Source organism: Felis catus, chromosome E2 (assembly GCF_018350175.1).
Source record: "Felis catus isolate Fca126 chromosome E2, F.catus_Fca126_mat1.0, whole genome shotgun sequence".
NCBI lineage: Eukaryota > Metazoa > Chordata > Mammalia > Carnivora > Felidae > Felis > Felis catus.
The window spans coordinates 48192186-48208333 of record NC_058382.1 but is presented as its reverse complement, the minus strand read 5'-3'; the positions used below and the strand labels follow the sequence as shown (position 1 = coordinate 48208333).

Here is a 16148-nt window from a genome sequence, read left to right as displayed (position 1 = left end):
AGATGCCCACCATGATAAACCAGAATGTTATTCTCTTATTTACCTATTCTTGTGAGTTTATTTTATAGATTTTTCATAGCTAGGGCAAAGATATAAGAATTCTGCTCTCTTATGTCAAATGAAGACACATTTCACCACTCTTTTGTAAGTACTCACTGATAGTTTATAAAGCACTATACAAATTAGTTAAGAGGATGGACTATAAATCAGTGAGTTCAAGCTTTAAAGCATGCCTTTCACTCTAACACACAGAAAAAAAATAATATTTTGAAACAAGGAAGTTATACTTAGTTTCACTAAGTACTTAATTATACTCAAAAACAAAATTAACATTGTGTGTAACAGAAGCAATAAGAAGGTCCTGAAGCCACAGACATCCTAGGCTGTAGGTCCTGAAATCAGTAAAAGCTCGAGGGGTAAAACTGAAAACCAAAAAGATCCTTCAGGAAGTAAGGGTTCCAGGGTTCCCAGCCAAAAGAGCTTCCCTGCATTTGAAAGGATGCCGAACAAAACTGTGATCTTCCCAAGGTAATAGTCTACACACAGACGTGTGCCAGTGGTGGTGGTGAAGTAAAAGCTGTCATACAGACAGGCCCTATGTAAGCCACTGTTAAGTGTAATGACTGAATCTGTGATTTTTCCAATATTCCCACAGGAAAAAAAAGGCTCAACACCTGATTCTGGACTAGTGATATTTGTCCAAGGTGAAGGCAAATGTAAAAATGTTAGACAGGGAGGTAAGACTACTGAGAATTAGAAAAAATATACTTCACACCAGATTAATCTATCATTAAAATTCTAAATGCTAAGAAGGATATTTGGAAACAATCAGCTATGGAATTCATTCTTGAGCAATCAATAGAACTAATTGAAATTGGTTAGAAAATGTTTCTGAGATCCTCAAAGATATACAGAGTAGGATAATATATATAAAACAAGTATTATGAAACAAAAACAGATATTAATCAAGAATAGTGGTTTTGAATAATCAACTATAAATCTTGGAATTGAAAAATATAGTCAAATTAAACTAAAAAATTAAATGAGATAAACTTTACATTTGCCAAAATCAAAAACAGAATTTGTAAATTGGAGCATAGGAGGCAGCACAGACATAAAGAGATGAAAGATATGGATGAAAAATAAAAATCGACATGTAGAATTGTGGTGGAATGCATGTGTGTTTGTGTGTGTGTGTGTGTGTGTGTGTGTGTGTTTCTCAAAGTAGGAGAAATAGAAGGATTGGAAAACAAGAAATATTTGAGGAGATAATGACAAAAACTTTCCAGTATTTAGAAGAGTCAAATCTTTTGATGCATTAAAGAGAAATCTAAGAAAATGAAAGATAAGAACACAGTCTTAAAAGTACCTTGTGAAAAAAACAAATTACCTAAAAAGGAGTAATAATTATACTAACAATGAAATTTTATCAGCAACTAACAATAATCAGGCTAGCAATGGAATTTTATTGGTGCCAGAGATCAATCTTCAAAGAAATAAAAACTCGTAAAATAGAATTTCATACTCAGCTAAACTATCATGCAAGAGCGAAGGTGAAATCAAGATACAGTCAAATATACATAAACAATGAGACCTCTAGCACAGAACCTAGAAGGATATAATTTAGCAAGAAGAAATATAATCCAAGTAGGAAGCAGAGAGATACAAGGGGAAAAAAAGAATAAAGAAAAATCACCAAACTATTTTGGTAACTAGTGAGTAGAAAACTACCAACTGACTAAAACCAACAACTTTGTGGTAAAGATGAGAAGATCCAAAATTCTACATAATAAAAATATTACGGAAGTGGGGAAAGATCAAGAGATAATAAATGTGTGATGGGGTCCTCGTCTTATTCTTGAGGAGGACAAAGTTACTAAATTATTTCATTAGTGTTAGAAAAAGATATGATTTATTTCTTAACAATGTGAGGAGAGCTACTTAAATAAATAAGTTCTATAGCTTTCAAACGAATATAGGAAAAATGTATGAGAGGTAGTAGAGGTTGGAGGAGGGCTTGGAGAAAATTCATCAATCCAATACAAAGCAAAAAAAGAAATAAAGAAGGAAAAAACAGCATAGTATACAGGAAATGATAGGGTAGAAGTGAGTTCATATACATCAACAATCACAATAAATTTTTTAAAATCTTGGTATGGTAAGTTGAATAATGGGCCTTCAAAGATGTCCATGTCCTAACCTCTGATATCTATGAATATGTTGCCTCACATGACAAAAGGGACTTTTAGATGTGATTAACGATTTTGAAATATCCTCATATGAAATATCCTTATATGAAAGAGGCAAGAGGGTCAGAGTCAGAAAGAGATATAGGGATGGAAACAGATGTCAGGGAGTAGAAAAGATGGTACACTGGTGGCTTTGAAGATGGAGGAAGAGGCCACAAGCCAAGGAATGCAGGTGGTCTCCAGAAGCTGTAAAAGGCAAGGAATCAGATTCTTCTCCAGAATCTTAAAAAAGTACACAGTCTTTTATCAAAACATTTAGACTAATGTCTTCCAGAACTATAATAAATATATTACAGCAATAATATGAAACCAAGATACTTGTCAATTAAAAGACTGAGTCTATCAACAGATTTTTAAAAATGTAGTCACATGCTATTTAAAAAAGACTTTGTTAACGTACAAAACAAATTACACACACACACACACACACACACACACAAATATGAAAATAAAGGAATAGAAAGATATACCAGGCAAATGCTAACTATCAGGTAAAACATAATTTAAGTCAGAAAGTATATACAGGAATTAAGATGGACAATATATTATAAAAAAAGGAATAATATGCCAAGGAGAAATAAAAGTCATGAATTTATATGCACCTACTAACATAGCCTTGAAATACATGGAGAAAAAATTGATGTAAGTACAAGGAGAAATGGAAAAGTGGAAGACTTAGATAAAATCTATAGGAAACTGTTATATCATACAGATAATTAGTAAGGCTGTAAAAGATTTAAACAATACACTCAATAAGCTTGATCTAATACAAACACACAGATAGATGATTAGTCTGTCACACTGAATCACTAGAGAGGCTGTATTCTTTTTTAAGATCATATGAAATATTTATCAAAACCAACCATAGCACTGTATCCCAAAGCACAAATTCAAAGACTATGTGTCACACAAACCATGTGTTTCAATTTCATTACAGTTTAAAGTTATCTATTAAATTTCCATACAAAATGGAAATGTAAAAAATTAAAAATAGCACCAGCATTCTTCTCGAAACTAGAACAAGCAATCCTAAAATTCATATGGAACCACAAAAGGCCCCGAATAGCCAAAGGAATTTTGAAGAAGAAGACCAAAGCAGGAGGCATCACAATCCCAGACTTTAGCCTCTACTACAAAGCTGTCATCATCAAGACAGCATGGTATTGGCACAAAAACAGACACATAGACCAATGGAATAGAATAGAAACCCCAGAACTAGACCCACAAACGTATGGCCAACTCATCTTTGACAAAGCAGGAAAGAACATCCAATGGAAAAAAGACAGCCTCTTTAACAAATGGTGCTGGGAGAACTGGACAGCAACTTGCAGAAGGTTGAAACTAGACCACTTTCTCACACCATTCACAAAAATAAACTCAAAATGGATAAAGGACCTAAATGTGAGACAGGAAACCATCAAAACCTTAGAGGAGAAAGCAGGAAAAGACCTCTCTGACCTCAGCCGTAGCAATCTCTTACTCGACACATCCCCAAAGGCAAGGGAATTAAAAGCAAAAGTGAATTACTGGGACCTTATGAAGATAAAAAGCTTCTGCACAGCAAAGGAAACAATCAACAAAACTAAAAGGCAACCAATGGAATGGGAAAAGATATTCGCAAATGACATATCGGACAAAGGGCTAGTATCCAAAATCTATAAAGAGCTCACCAAACTCCACACCCGAAAAACAAATAACCCAGTGAAGAAATGGGCAGAAAACATGAATAGACACTTCTCTAAAGAAGACATCCGGATGGCCAACAGGCACATGAAAAGATGTTCAGCGTCGCTCCTGATCAGGGAAATACAAATCAAAACCACACTCAGGTATCACCTCACGCCAGTCAGAGTGGCCAAAATGAACAAATCAGGAGACTATAGATGCTGGAGAGGATGTGGAGAAATGGGAACCCTCTTGCACTGTTGGTGGGAATGCAAATTGGTGCAGCCGCTCTGGAAAGCAGTGTGGAGGTTCCTCAGAAAATTAAAAATAGACCTACCCTATGACCCAGCAATAGCACTGCTAGGAATTTATCCAAGGGAGACAGGAGTACTGATGCATAGGGCCACTTGTACCCCAATGTTCATAGCAGCACTCTCAACAATAGCCAAATTATGGAAAGAGCCTAAATGGCCATCAACTGATGAATGGATAAAGAAATTGTGGTTTATATACACAATGGAGTACGACGTGGCAATGAGAAAAAATGAAATATGGCCTTTTGTAGCAACGTGGATGGAACTGGAGAGTGTGATGCTAAGTGAAATAAGCCATACAGAGAAAGACAGATACCATATGGTTTCACTCTTATGTGGATCCTGAGAAACTTAACAGGAACCCATGGGGGAGGGGAAGGAAAAAAAAAAAAAAGAGGTTAGAGTGGGAGAGAGCCAAAGCATAAGAGACTGTTAAAAACTGAGAACAAACTGAGGGTTGATGGGGGGTGGGAGGGAGGGGAGGGTGGGTGATGGGTATTGAGGAGGGCACCTTTTGGGATGAGCACTGGGTGTTGTATGGAAACCAATTTGTCAATAAATTTCATATATATAAAAAAAATTAAAAATATACAACCATATATAACTCACATATTAAAAAGAAAATCACAGTAAAGTTTACCAAATATTTATAAAAAAGTGTTGCAAATAAAGATGATTGCTGTGGAGCTAAAGTGTTACATAAAGAGAATATTTATAAACTTTAAATACATGATTAAACTAATATTTAAAATATTGTTAAACATTCCAGTTTAAGGTACTTGAAGAAGAATAAAATAATTGTAAGGAATGTAGAAAAAAATGGTAAAACTAAGAGCAGAAATTAGTACATGGACATTTTTAAATCATAAAAACAGTGGAATAATTTTATGCCAATACATTTGCAAATTTAGATAAAATGAAAAATTTCTAGAAAAATTAAAATCTAAATAACCATTATAGAAAATAAATCATTAGTTGAAATTTCCTATTCAAAATAGTTACTATTTCTTGCATGCTAGTTAAAATTTCTTTACTACTTCTTTATATAGATTATGTAAAGATCTTTTCAAAGATTCAAAAGAGGAAAAGCTAACTCATAGTGTAAGAATACAATATTCTTGACACCACAACCAGAAAAACACAATGCAAAAAAAAAATTGTTAACAAAAAGATGCAAAAATCTAAATAATATGATAGCAATCGTATCAGTAGTGTACTCAAATAACATTATAACTGATTAGAGTCATCCCAAGAATGTAAAGGTGATCTACAACCAGAAAGTCTATTAACTTAATTCATTGTACTAACAGAAGAAGAAAATCATATCATTTGAATGGACAGAGGAAACACATTAAGTTTTAGTACATGTTCATGATATGAGAAGAGGGATAGATGGGAACTTCCTGAATGGGACATAGGTATTTATCAAAAATCCGTGGAAGATATTAGCTTAAAGTGAAACATTTAAAGCTTATTCATTAAAGTCAGGGATAAGACAGAGATGCTCACTCTAACTTACTTTACTTTTCAATATTATGTTGAGGATCCTATCTAATGTGATAAGCAAAGAATAAGAAGCAAGGTGTAAGGATTGGAAAGGGAGTCTGCACATGAGGGTTTACCAACAATTAGAACTAATTAAAAGATGTGTAGCAAGATTGAAGACTGATATAGACGGATACATATAATTCAACAGAGTTCCTATACATGGTTAACATCTAATTAGAAGATACCATTCACAGGAAGAAACTCAGAAGAGATGACAAAGGATGAATAAGCCTTTACTAAAGGACATAAAAGGAACCCTAATAGATATCCAGACTAATTATAGCAGTATAGCTCTAGTGTTCATTTTATAGTCATGCAAATTTGGACAACTTATTCATCATCCCTGTGCCTCATACCCGTGCAGTCAAGTCCTTGAGATTATATAAAATAATACACATGAAAAACTTAGAACAGTACTTGGTACATAATAATGTTAGCTATTACTGTGATCATTAAGCTCCACCATTTAAGACACCAGGGATATTGAATCGGGGGTAGATAAATGGAATACAACAAAAAGCTATTTAAAAGCTGAGAAAAAGCTCATTCTCTCTTCTCTTCACACACACATTATGGGATATGGTATCTTTTTTTTAAGTTTATTTATTTATTTTGAGAGAGAGCCAGAGGGAGAGGGAGAAAGAGATCTCAAGTAGGCTCTGCACTGAAAGCACGGAACCCAATGTGGGGCTCAATCTCATGAACCACGAGATCATGACTTGAGCTGAATACAAGAGTTGGATGCTCAACCGACTGAGTCACCCAGGCACCCCTGGGGTCTGATATCTTAATAATCATCTATCAAAAAGCCTTGGACAATTAGTCTGTCCATTAGAAATCTCTCTAGCACTAATTCCCTACTACATTAAGTTCCCCAAAGGAGGACGAAATTCTAGATCCATTATGATCTTCAGGTATTTCAGGATGGTGTAGTATATAAGGTATATCTATAGATTTTAACAAACCAGTTGTCACAAGTTAAAAATAAGATCCCCAGGGATACCAGGGTGGCTCAGTTGGTTGAGCAGCTGACTCTTGATTTCAGTTCAAGTCATGATCCCAGGGTCGTGGGATTGAACCCTGTGTTGGGCTCTGTGCTGAGTGTGGAGCCTGCTTGAGATGCTCTCTCTCTCTCTCTCTCTCTCTCTCTCTCTCTCTCTCTCTCTCTCTCCCTCTGCCCTTCTCCCCAGCTTGTGCATGCTCACTCAGTCTATCTCTCTCAAAACAAACAAACAAACAAACAAATAAACAAACAAGCTCTCCAGAATGGCTACAATTCCACTATGTCCTAAAATGGACAGGGTCCAGCACCAACAGTCTCACTGGATATGAAATGCTTGCCAATCTCCTTCTGAGTTTTTCTATTTATTTTGCTAACATAGGTCATAATTTTGTATTTAAACCCTTCTAAGAGCTATGGTAGTGAAGAACTTCTACATACATTTACATATGTGAACTGAATATTTTGCCACTTAGATGTTTTTTATGCCAATTTATTTAACCTGTCTGTGCCTCTGTTTCTACCTCCTTAAAATGGGCACTATAACATATTTCTCTCAGAGAGTTATGATAAGTGAAATACTGAATATAAAGTGGCAAATAGAACAAAATAAACATTAGTTATAATTAATTCCATCATACCATCATCATCATATGTCCAAGCCTGCTGCTAGGTGCTAGGAATTCAAAGCGGAGACCCTTGTCATTTGCAGGAGACAAACAAGGAGCACACAAACAAGGAAATATAGAAAGGGCATCCCTACTTAAACAAGGGAATACCCCCATGGCTTAGGGTCTGAAGGAGATGTGAAAGCCCAAAGAGTCCCGGGATGCTGTATCACCGTGAATGGCTCTGGCAAGTGACCAACAAAATAAATGTTTAAAAGGAACCATGCTTGACTCAGGCATCAGAATTCTTGTTTCCTGGATCCTAGAAACTCTAAAGGTCTAACTAAAATGGTCTCTCCCACAGATCACAGAGGCAGAAGGCCCCCGCGAAATGCTTTAGCACCAGCTGAATCCCAAGGTGTCACTAACATCTGTATGCAAGTTCTCAAGTTAACAGTTCCCCTAGGTTGAAAGGGTTCCAAATATTTCCAGATAAGTGCTGAGCAATGCGCTTTCTCTGTCTAGCAAGGGGCACCCATGCAAAGAAGGACTCTATCTTCTAGCCCAGGGCTGAGGTCCTATCATATTCTTGCCCTCTTTTGTGCTGTCACCCAAGGAGTGCTGTGTGTATGAGCCGAGCCCATACACTCTTGCCCAAACAGCCTTCCTCTGCTCTGCTCTCACATTCTGATGTTTTTTAATCCTCCAAACTGGTGGTGACTTACTCTGTTGTTTTGAGACCTTCAGCTTAAATCCAAATAAATCAGCCACGGGGAACCTTTAGGGGAGTCTGGTATTTCCGGCATTCCAGAGCAAAGGAGACTTACTGCTCCAGGTCACAGAACAGTCTGCTTTTACTGATCAACTTTTTTTTTTTGTTTTTTATACTTTACTGAAACAGAAAAAAGAAAATCTTCACTGTCTTCCCTCCCTATTATACTAAGAAATTTCAGGCTTTTTAATCATTTTTTTGGTACAGCATTTCTTTCTCTTTTTTTGTTAAATGTATGTTTGTTTGTTTGTTTGTTTGTTTGTTTATTTATTTATTTATTTATTTATTTTGAGAGAGAGAGAACAAGAGAGAGGGCAAGACAGTAGGGAAGGGGCAGAGAGAGAGGGAGAAAGAATCTCAAGCAGGCTCCATTCTGTTAGCGCAGAGCCCGAAGCAGGGCTTGATCTCACAAAGTGTGAGATCACGAACTGAGCCGAAGTCAAGAAGTCAAGAGCCAGATGCTTGACCGACTGAGGTGCCCCCAGCATTTATTTCTGAGAAATTCAAGATCAATCTAAGTGTCATTTATCTTCCCAACAGAACGGTGAAGGTGGGCTTCCAGCTTCCCATCCCCTGACCCTCCAGCTGATAACAAGCATGCTTCTTGCCCAGGGAGAAGCTAATCACAGGGGTTGCCGAGATGTGCAGGCCATGCACAGGGCTGAGTGTGACAAAGGCTCAAGGCTGAGGTTAAGTGGGTGCAGCATGTGGTGAGAGCAGCATGTGGTGAGAGCTGACATTCACCATTCACTGACAGCCAAAAGAGGAGAGATGATGACCCCTCCTGTCAGGGCATCCAGCGGGAAAAGAGAACTTTCAGACCTGAATTCATAGTAATAACAGAAGAAATGAAGAATGTGCCGTTGCCCTGCTTTTTTCTGAGTGAGAAATAAAATGCAACAAATATGTGACCACTGCTAACCTGGGTACTGAGCTCTAGGCTTAGATGGAGAAAAAACAACTATTACTTGAAACTTTTCCTAATGCCTGGGAATTTCTGTGAGAATGAATTTGCAGTTTCAGTACTGTATATCAAGTTGAAATTTCTTCCTACTGTAGTTAACTTTCAAGTTAGTGTCATTCAATTCCTATAATATTAACACATATAGTGTTTATTGACTACGATATCCCTCAAAACTCCACCTGAAATATGAAAGGAGTTTAATCTTCACCCATGAGAATTGCAGTTGAAGTACCTCTATGCTGCAAGGACAACCAACTCAGTAAACACCAGTTTTCCAGAAAAGGATTGCAGGAAAAACACATTCTACAGCAGACCACTAATATCACACGTTTGGCTCCTTGGAACTGGAGCTTGCTGTTTTAAGATGATATTAAAGAATCAAAAGATGGAATCATGAAGCCTTCGTGGAAAAGAAAGAGTCTCATTTTAACAACCAGCCGGGTCATTCAATATGTAAAGTATATTAGTAAAAAACAACGGAACCTTGATGTGCTTTTTTGGTTCTTAAAATGTATCTAAGGGTAACATAAAAAGTGAAATCTGGAGTTATCTGAAAATGAGCAGGTCAGTGGTTGCTCCACTGGTACCTAAGCATTCTTGTCATCTCTGTCCTTTTTCAGCTTCTGTAATCTGCCAGGACCCTCCTGAGCCACCTCTCATTGTCCTTGACAGCTCGGCTGCCTCTCTGTCTCTCCACTGTGAACCCTGCATGTACACAACTACACGGAGAGCAGCACTTTCTGGGCAACACCCCATGTTTTCCAGCAAGCACATCAACTAACTCACTGGATAAAGACTAGCAAAGAGGTCTTTTCTGTAGGTTTTTAAAGTATCATTAAACATTATTCTCCACACAAGATCCATAAGGCACTTGGACAAGCTTGGAGTTGTGTCTGAACCTCAGGCTAAAAAGAGCAGTGACTGCACAGGAAATGGCTGCCTTTATGAGGAGTAATGACAAATGATAATAAAAAGGAATAATGATCATGATAAATGAATGCTAATTGGGACCAATGACTCTGAGGAGCTGCCACATGTCAGCAGAAAACTGTGATCCTGTTCCTTCTAATAGTGACTTTGAGAAAATTAATAATTGATTTTTCAGAACTATCTGACACATGCTGAAACCAAGTGTTAGTGTTCATTCAAATGTCAATAATTTGGGGATAGGAGAAGGGCTGTGCTATTTAAAAATTTATATTTAAATCAAAAAATCTTCTAAAACCAAACATATTTTCAATTGCTGACTAGAAATCCCTACATTCTGCAAAAATTGGTATTATCTCTGTTAAAAAATGAGCTTATAGGAGGCTAGCAGATCTAAATATCATTATAAAATACAGAGACACAAGACAGACTCATTTCTAGGACTATTATATATCTATTTTTGTATTTATCTTTGTTTTGCTGTTTTCTTTAATTTCTACTTTCGGCAAATATTATCTTGCTGTATTTCAAACATCCTTATAAGCTATGTCAAAATACTGCTTTTTAAAAGGAAGAGAGAATAAGCATACTAACATATTTGTGGCCAAAATTGTTCAAATTCAAGATAAAAAGGCATTTTCAGTTACAGAGACATTTAAAAGGTGTTTTCTGGAGGTGAAAGGCTAGGCTTAGGTACAGTTCAGTGAGAAGATCTTTGAAGCATCTTCCCAAAACTAGAGTAGATATATTGATTACCAAACTATATACATATTGTGTTTCTTAGTCAACAAAAGGATTATAATAAAGAGCAATTGGGGATGAAAATGACATAATTTAATGCAATTGAACCATATACATCTCTACTTCTGCTGATCCATTTCTTTCAAAGTCATTTTGCAAAAATAGGACCACTGCCTATAAGATAGAGACAAAGCTGTAATTTCATCATATGATGGCCCAGCCATCTACTTACTCACCATGCGGGCCTGAAATAACGCGGGGATGAAGGATTGGTTAGATAGGTTGAGAATCCTCGAGGAGTCCTTCAGGACATAGATATTGCCAAAATCAACTTGAGTGGGATGTACATAGATAACTGGGCCTTCTCCGATGCTCTTTAAGTGACATACCTGTGTTCCACACAAGAGAAGGAACATGAAGATAGCTGAAAACAGCTGGCTTCAAAGATCACCTGAAACAGAAGATTCTGGCCATCTCTTTTATAAAGAGCAGGGCACAAAAGGGTGCTTATGAGATCTGTCATTCTTTATCACTGTACTCTGTGGTCAGAGTGACCCAGAGATGGCCATGCTGGTCAGACCCGTGAATCCAGCCTGGAATTCCTCCCCAAGAAGGATGATTGGCTTCCCTGGTCAGCCCAAGTCGTGCACTGTGGCGAAATGAGAAAAATGGTCCTCTACATGCCAGCCAGCACACCAGCCTCGAGAACACTCAGAGTGGGCTTAAGGACTGACACTTCAGAGTCAGAAGTGGCTGGATGGAGCCCCCATTCTATTGCTTACTAGTGGCACAACAGGACTGCCCATTGCACACAGCTGTGGAGGTTCGGGACTGAAATCCACCTTGCTCTGTTCCCCCAGCCCTGTGCCTTCATCCAGGCATTGTGTCTGCCTGAGGAAGGGGGACTTTCTTCTTTCATGAAGTGCCACCTGCTCAGCAAGCAACCTTTCCATGGGCTGCATCTGTGCAGGGAAGGTGGCTGGACCGGTGTCACCTTTTGGGTTGGGCTGACTCTGTGATGTTGCTTTCTAAGTCAGGTGGCTTATCTATGGCATCTTACGTGGAAGAGATAAAAGCAGAATATATTCTCCTCTCTAAGCATTCAGAATGTCTAGGGATTCATTGCCTGTTGGGGAACCTCCTTCAAGATTCAAGATTCACCCTTTGATTCAGCCCAGGCAGCAGACAGCTTTCCGTGTCTCCTTCTTCCCACGCTTGGAGAGAGGTCACTTCTCAAAGCTTCAGTAGGTTAATTTGAGCTATGAGTCCAGTCAATATACAGGAAAGATCCAGTGAGCAGTGACTGAAACCACTCTCAGAGTCCACATGCAGCAAGCGAGTGATAGTCAGCTTTGTACCAGGAACAACTGAGGAGGATGTTAAACACACAGATCTGCTCTCCCCTCAGAGATTCTGATTTAATAGGACTGGAAAGGGGCCAGGCATGTCTGTGTGTGTGAGAAACTCCTGATAGGAGTTTAAGAACAACTGCTATTGACAAGAAAATTCCATAAATATATATGTATATATATATATGTATATGTAATACCACATATATGTGTGTGTGTGCATGTGTGTATATATATATACACACACACAAGGTGTTATTCAGCCATAAAAAAGAATGAAATCTTACCATATGTGACAACATGGATGGATCTATTGCTGTAGACAAGAAAATTCCATATATATATATATATATATATATATATATATATATATATATATAACCATAAATGGAATACCATACATAGCCATAAAAAGGAATGCAATCTTGCCATTTGTGACAACATGGATGGATCTAGAGAGTATAATACTAAGCAAAAGAAGTCAGTCAGTCAAAGACAAATACCATACAATTTCATTCATATGTGGATTTAAGAAATAAAAAAAAAACAAAGGGAAAAGAAAGAGACAAACCAAAAAACAGACTCTTAACTATGGAGAAAAAACAGATGGTTACCAGAGGAGAGGTGGGGGGTGAGGGGAGAAATGGTGAAATAGGTGAAGGGATTAAGAGTGCACTTATGATGAGCATGGAGTAATATATAGATTTGTTGAATCACTGCATTGTACACCTGAAACTCATATGACACTATATGTTAACTATATTGGAATTAAAATTTTTTTAATGAAAAAAATGTTAAATAAAATAAAACTTTTTTGAATAAAAAAATTATTTAACACATAAAAAGTAAATAGAAAAATTAAAAATTAAAAAATAAATAGAATGAATAAGGAATTAAAAAGAACAAATGCTATAAAACAGCACTACTTCTCAATGGATCTGAAGATAAGTTCCCGAAGTAACACAACACTAGTACTTTGCCACTGCAGAGTGAAAATGTACAATTCTAGAATTGCGAGAAAGCAGAGGATATGCAGACATGGAATATGCAAGATATACAGCAATTTTAAACGTAAGTCTGAAAACTGGCTCTCACCATAGGGGGGTCCGGGCTCCCAAAGGTTGAGATGTAAACTATGGACCTATATTCCCCAGTGACCTGGGTCTCCAGGGCCAGAGGTATGTGAATGGTGCTGTGGGGGGGGATGACTCCACAGGGGGTGGGACTGGAGAGTAACACGGCCGGCATGTCTTCATGTACCTGGTGGGAGAGACAAGCTGGAAGGATAAGCAAGCCCCTGGCAAGGCACAAAATAAATAGCATATTAGATTATTTTGAAACAGGTGTTGCCCCAAGTCCATGCAGGTTCTTTAGGAGGATGTCATCATTCAGGCAAGTAAATGGGGATCAGCACCTCAATTCGGCTAAAGGGAAGCAGGGTGTGCAGAAGGCCGCAATCCAAAGTGCACAACCCAGCAAGATGCAGAAATTATCCACAGTGTGAATTAGTTCATGGGAACAGCTTCCCATGGCCAAATTCCTTCACCTGGCCCTACACGTCCTCCACCACCTGGTCCCTTTACGCTCTGTCAACAGGGACCATCGGATTTTCCTGAACACATGATACTGCTTCCTACTTCCAACACTCTGGAATGCCCTCTCCCTTCAATGGACCTGCACATTTATCCTGAATACCCACAGGTATCCTTCGTGCTCTAGAGTAAGGGTGTTTCATCTGTCCCTAGGGGGCATCCTACCGTCCTTCTCCATAGCATGTACTATCTGTGTCCATCTGTTCCATGGGCTGTCAACTTCCTAGGGCATGACCTGGGCCTCTGCTGGCGTGATTGCTGGCCCAACACATATGCTCACTACATGTTTTTTAAATAGCAAAATAGATAGGTGAATAAATGAATGTTATCCAGTGTTTACCAATGTATGTCCTTTAGAACCTTGCTCTGCAGCATATTACTAGCTTTTTTTTTTAACGTTTTTATTTTATTTTATTATTTTATTTTTGAGACAGAGAGAGACAGAGCATGAGCAGGGGAGAGGCAGAGAGAGAGGGAGGCACAGAATCTGAAGCAGGCTCCAGGCTCTGAGTTGTCAGCACAGAGCCTGATGTGGGGCTCAAACTCACAGACTGTGAGATCATGACGTGAACTGAAGTCGGAAGCTTAACCCACTGAGCCACCCAGGCGCCCCTATATTACTCGCTTTTATGGAACAACAGCAACAAATAAAACTTTAGCTAGATGGGGGTGCTTGGGTGACTCAGTCGGTTGAGTATCTGACTCTTGATTTCAGCTCCGGTCACAATCTCACGGTCTGTGAGATCGAGCCCCATGTCAATCTCTATGCTAGCAGCCAGAAGCCTGCTTGGGATTCCCTTCTCTGTCCCTCCCCGCTCACGTGTGTGGCTCTCTCTCTCTCTCTCTCTCAAAAATAAATAAATAAACATTAAAAAAAAATCTCATGACCAAATAAGTTTGGGTAATTCTGGGAAACCTTAGCTGTTGGAGAAAGACAGAACATACAGATTTCACCTGTCCAGGGACCCCCATGGTCTTCGTACACCTGGGCTGGCCTAACATGGCCTAATCTAACGAATCTTGCCTATGTAGCAATGCTCTGCCCAGCCTTACTGGAACCTGAAGCAAAAGGAAAAATCAGCTGATTCTGCCTTTATCTATTATCTTGATTTTTTTATGAACTATTTTGCATTAATTTTGATTTTTAAAATGTGACATAAAAATATGATTTATCTTGATTCCTGAGTTTTTTGGCTCCCTCTGCCAACCAAATTCTGTGCTCATGGCTAGTGCCTCACCCGTTTCCAAGCCCGCCTGTGCAGAAAAAGCTTCCTCATTACCCCAGATGTAAGTAAACTGTGCTCTAAGTTCTTGAGATGATCATACAATACTCAAGGCTAGCCTGTTCCATTGTTGATGGTCTAAAAGTTAGAAAAGTTGTCTCCCATCAACCCAATGCTTGGTTTCTGGTTTTGTCTCAGAGAAGCCCATACAATAGTTCTAATTTCCTCTTCTATATAATAGCCCTTTGAAGGGAAGGGTGGCTATTTCATCCTAGTTAAGGCTTTCCTGTTCCCAATTAAACACTGTGCTCCTCAAATAACTTGGATTTCCAGATGATGTTGATTGCCATTCTGGTTACTTCACATGTGATTTTTTTTCTCATGTTTCCACTAAAAAAATACAGTGTCAATATCTGAAGACAAAACCTGGCACTGCCTTGAGCAGTAGCTATCTCCTTCCTTTAGCTGATCACAGTGTTTCTCTTATACAGCCTAACCCGCCTTGGTTCTGAGGCCTCCATACTGGTCTTTGAACACATTTTGACACTGTAGTCAAATAAAACCCCCATCTGACCTGTTTTTGGGATTTTTTTTTTTTTTGGCATGCATTTTTATTAGAGTACTGACCTTATAGAACAATAGAGTTTTAAACCCAAATGCATTCTTGGTAAATTGCATCTTATTAGTGACCTTCCATTACTTTAGTCTATGCAGATCTTTTTGACTCTTTAACCCATATGTGCTTAATTGCTCAGTGCCCCACCTAGCTGGGTGTAGTGGCATGTGGACAGATCCATTCATAAAACATTAGAAGGCAACTTCATTTTTTCTTTTTGTAGTGTCTCTAGCCTTCTAGTTCAACAAGTCCATTTATAAATACTGCATTACTATACTTTAGCGATGCTGTTAAAGTCACAGCCATAGCCATAAATGAAAACTCTTAGCTCTGCCTCATTTCCCACGACTGATTAATTCATAGGCAATTATTTGTAGGTGAAACTTCTGCATGTTGGCTTAATTGACCCTTGCCTTTCTTTATCAAAGGCAATTTCCCTGGGAAATTAAGAACTGTTTACACCTGCAGCTGCTCGATCATGCAGGTGGCAATCCAGCTGTGGCTTTATGATCCCATGCCCGTTTTATCCCAGGGTTCAAAATCAGAATTACAGAAGGTCATGTGTTCAGGAATATGGCTC

The 16148-nt window shown here is 38.3% G+C and overlaps 1 protein-coding gene across 30 annotated transcripts in view; it reads right to left on the bottom strand.

Annotated features, from left to right (window-relative positions):
• HYDIN (HYDIN axonemal central pair apparatus protein) overlaps positions 1-16148 on the bottom strand; it is a 433865-nt gene that overhangs the window by 194275 nt on the left and 223442 nt on the right. For all 30 annotated transcript variants that reach the window (XM_045046329.1, XM_045046327.1, XM_045046336.1 and 27 more), the window contains 2 exons: positions 13233-13397; positions 11025-11177 (listed from right to left, as the gene is read on the bottom strand). In XM_045046329.1, the coding sequence (XP_044902264.1) occupies positions 11025-11177; positions 13233-13397 (318 nt within the window). The remainder of the gene's footprint in view (positions 1-11024; positions 11178-13232; positions 13398-16148) is intronic.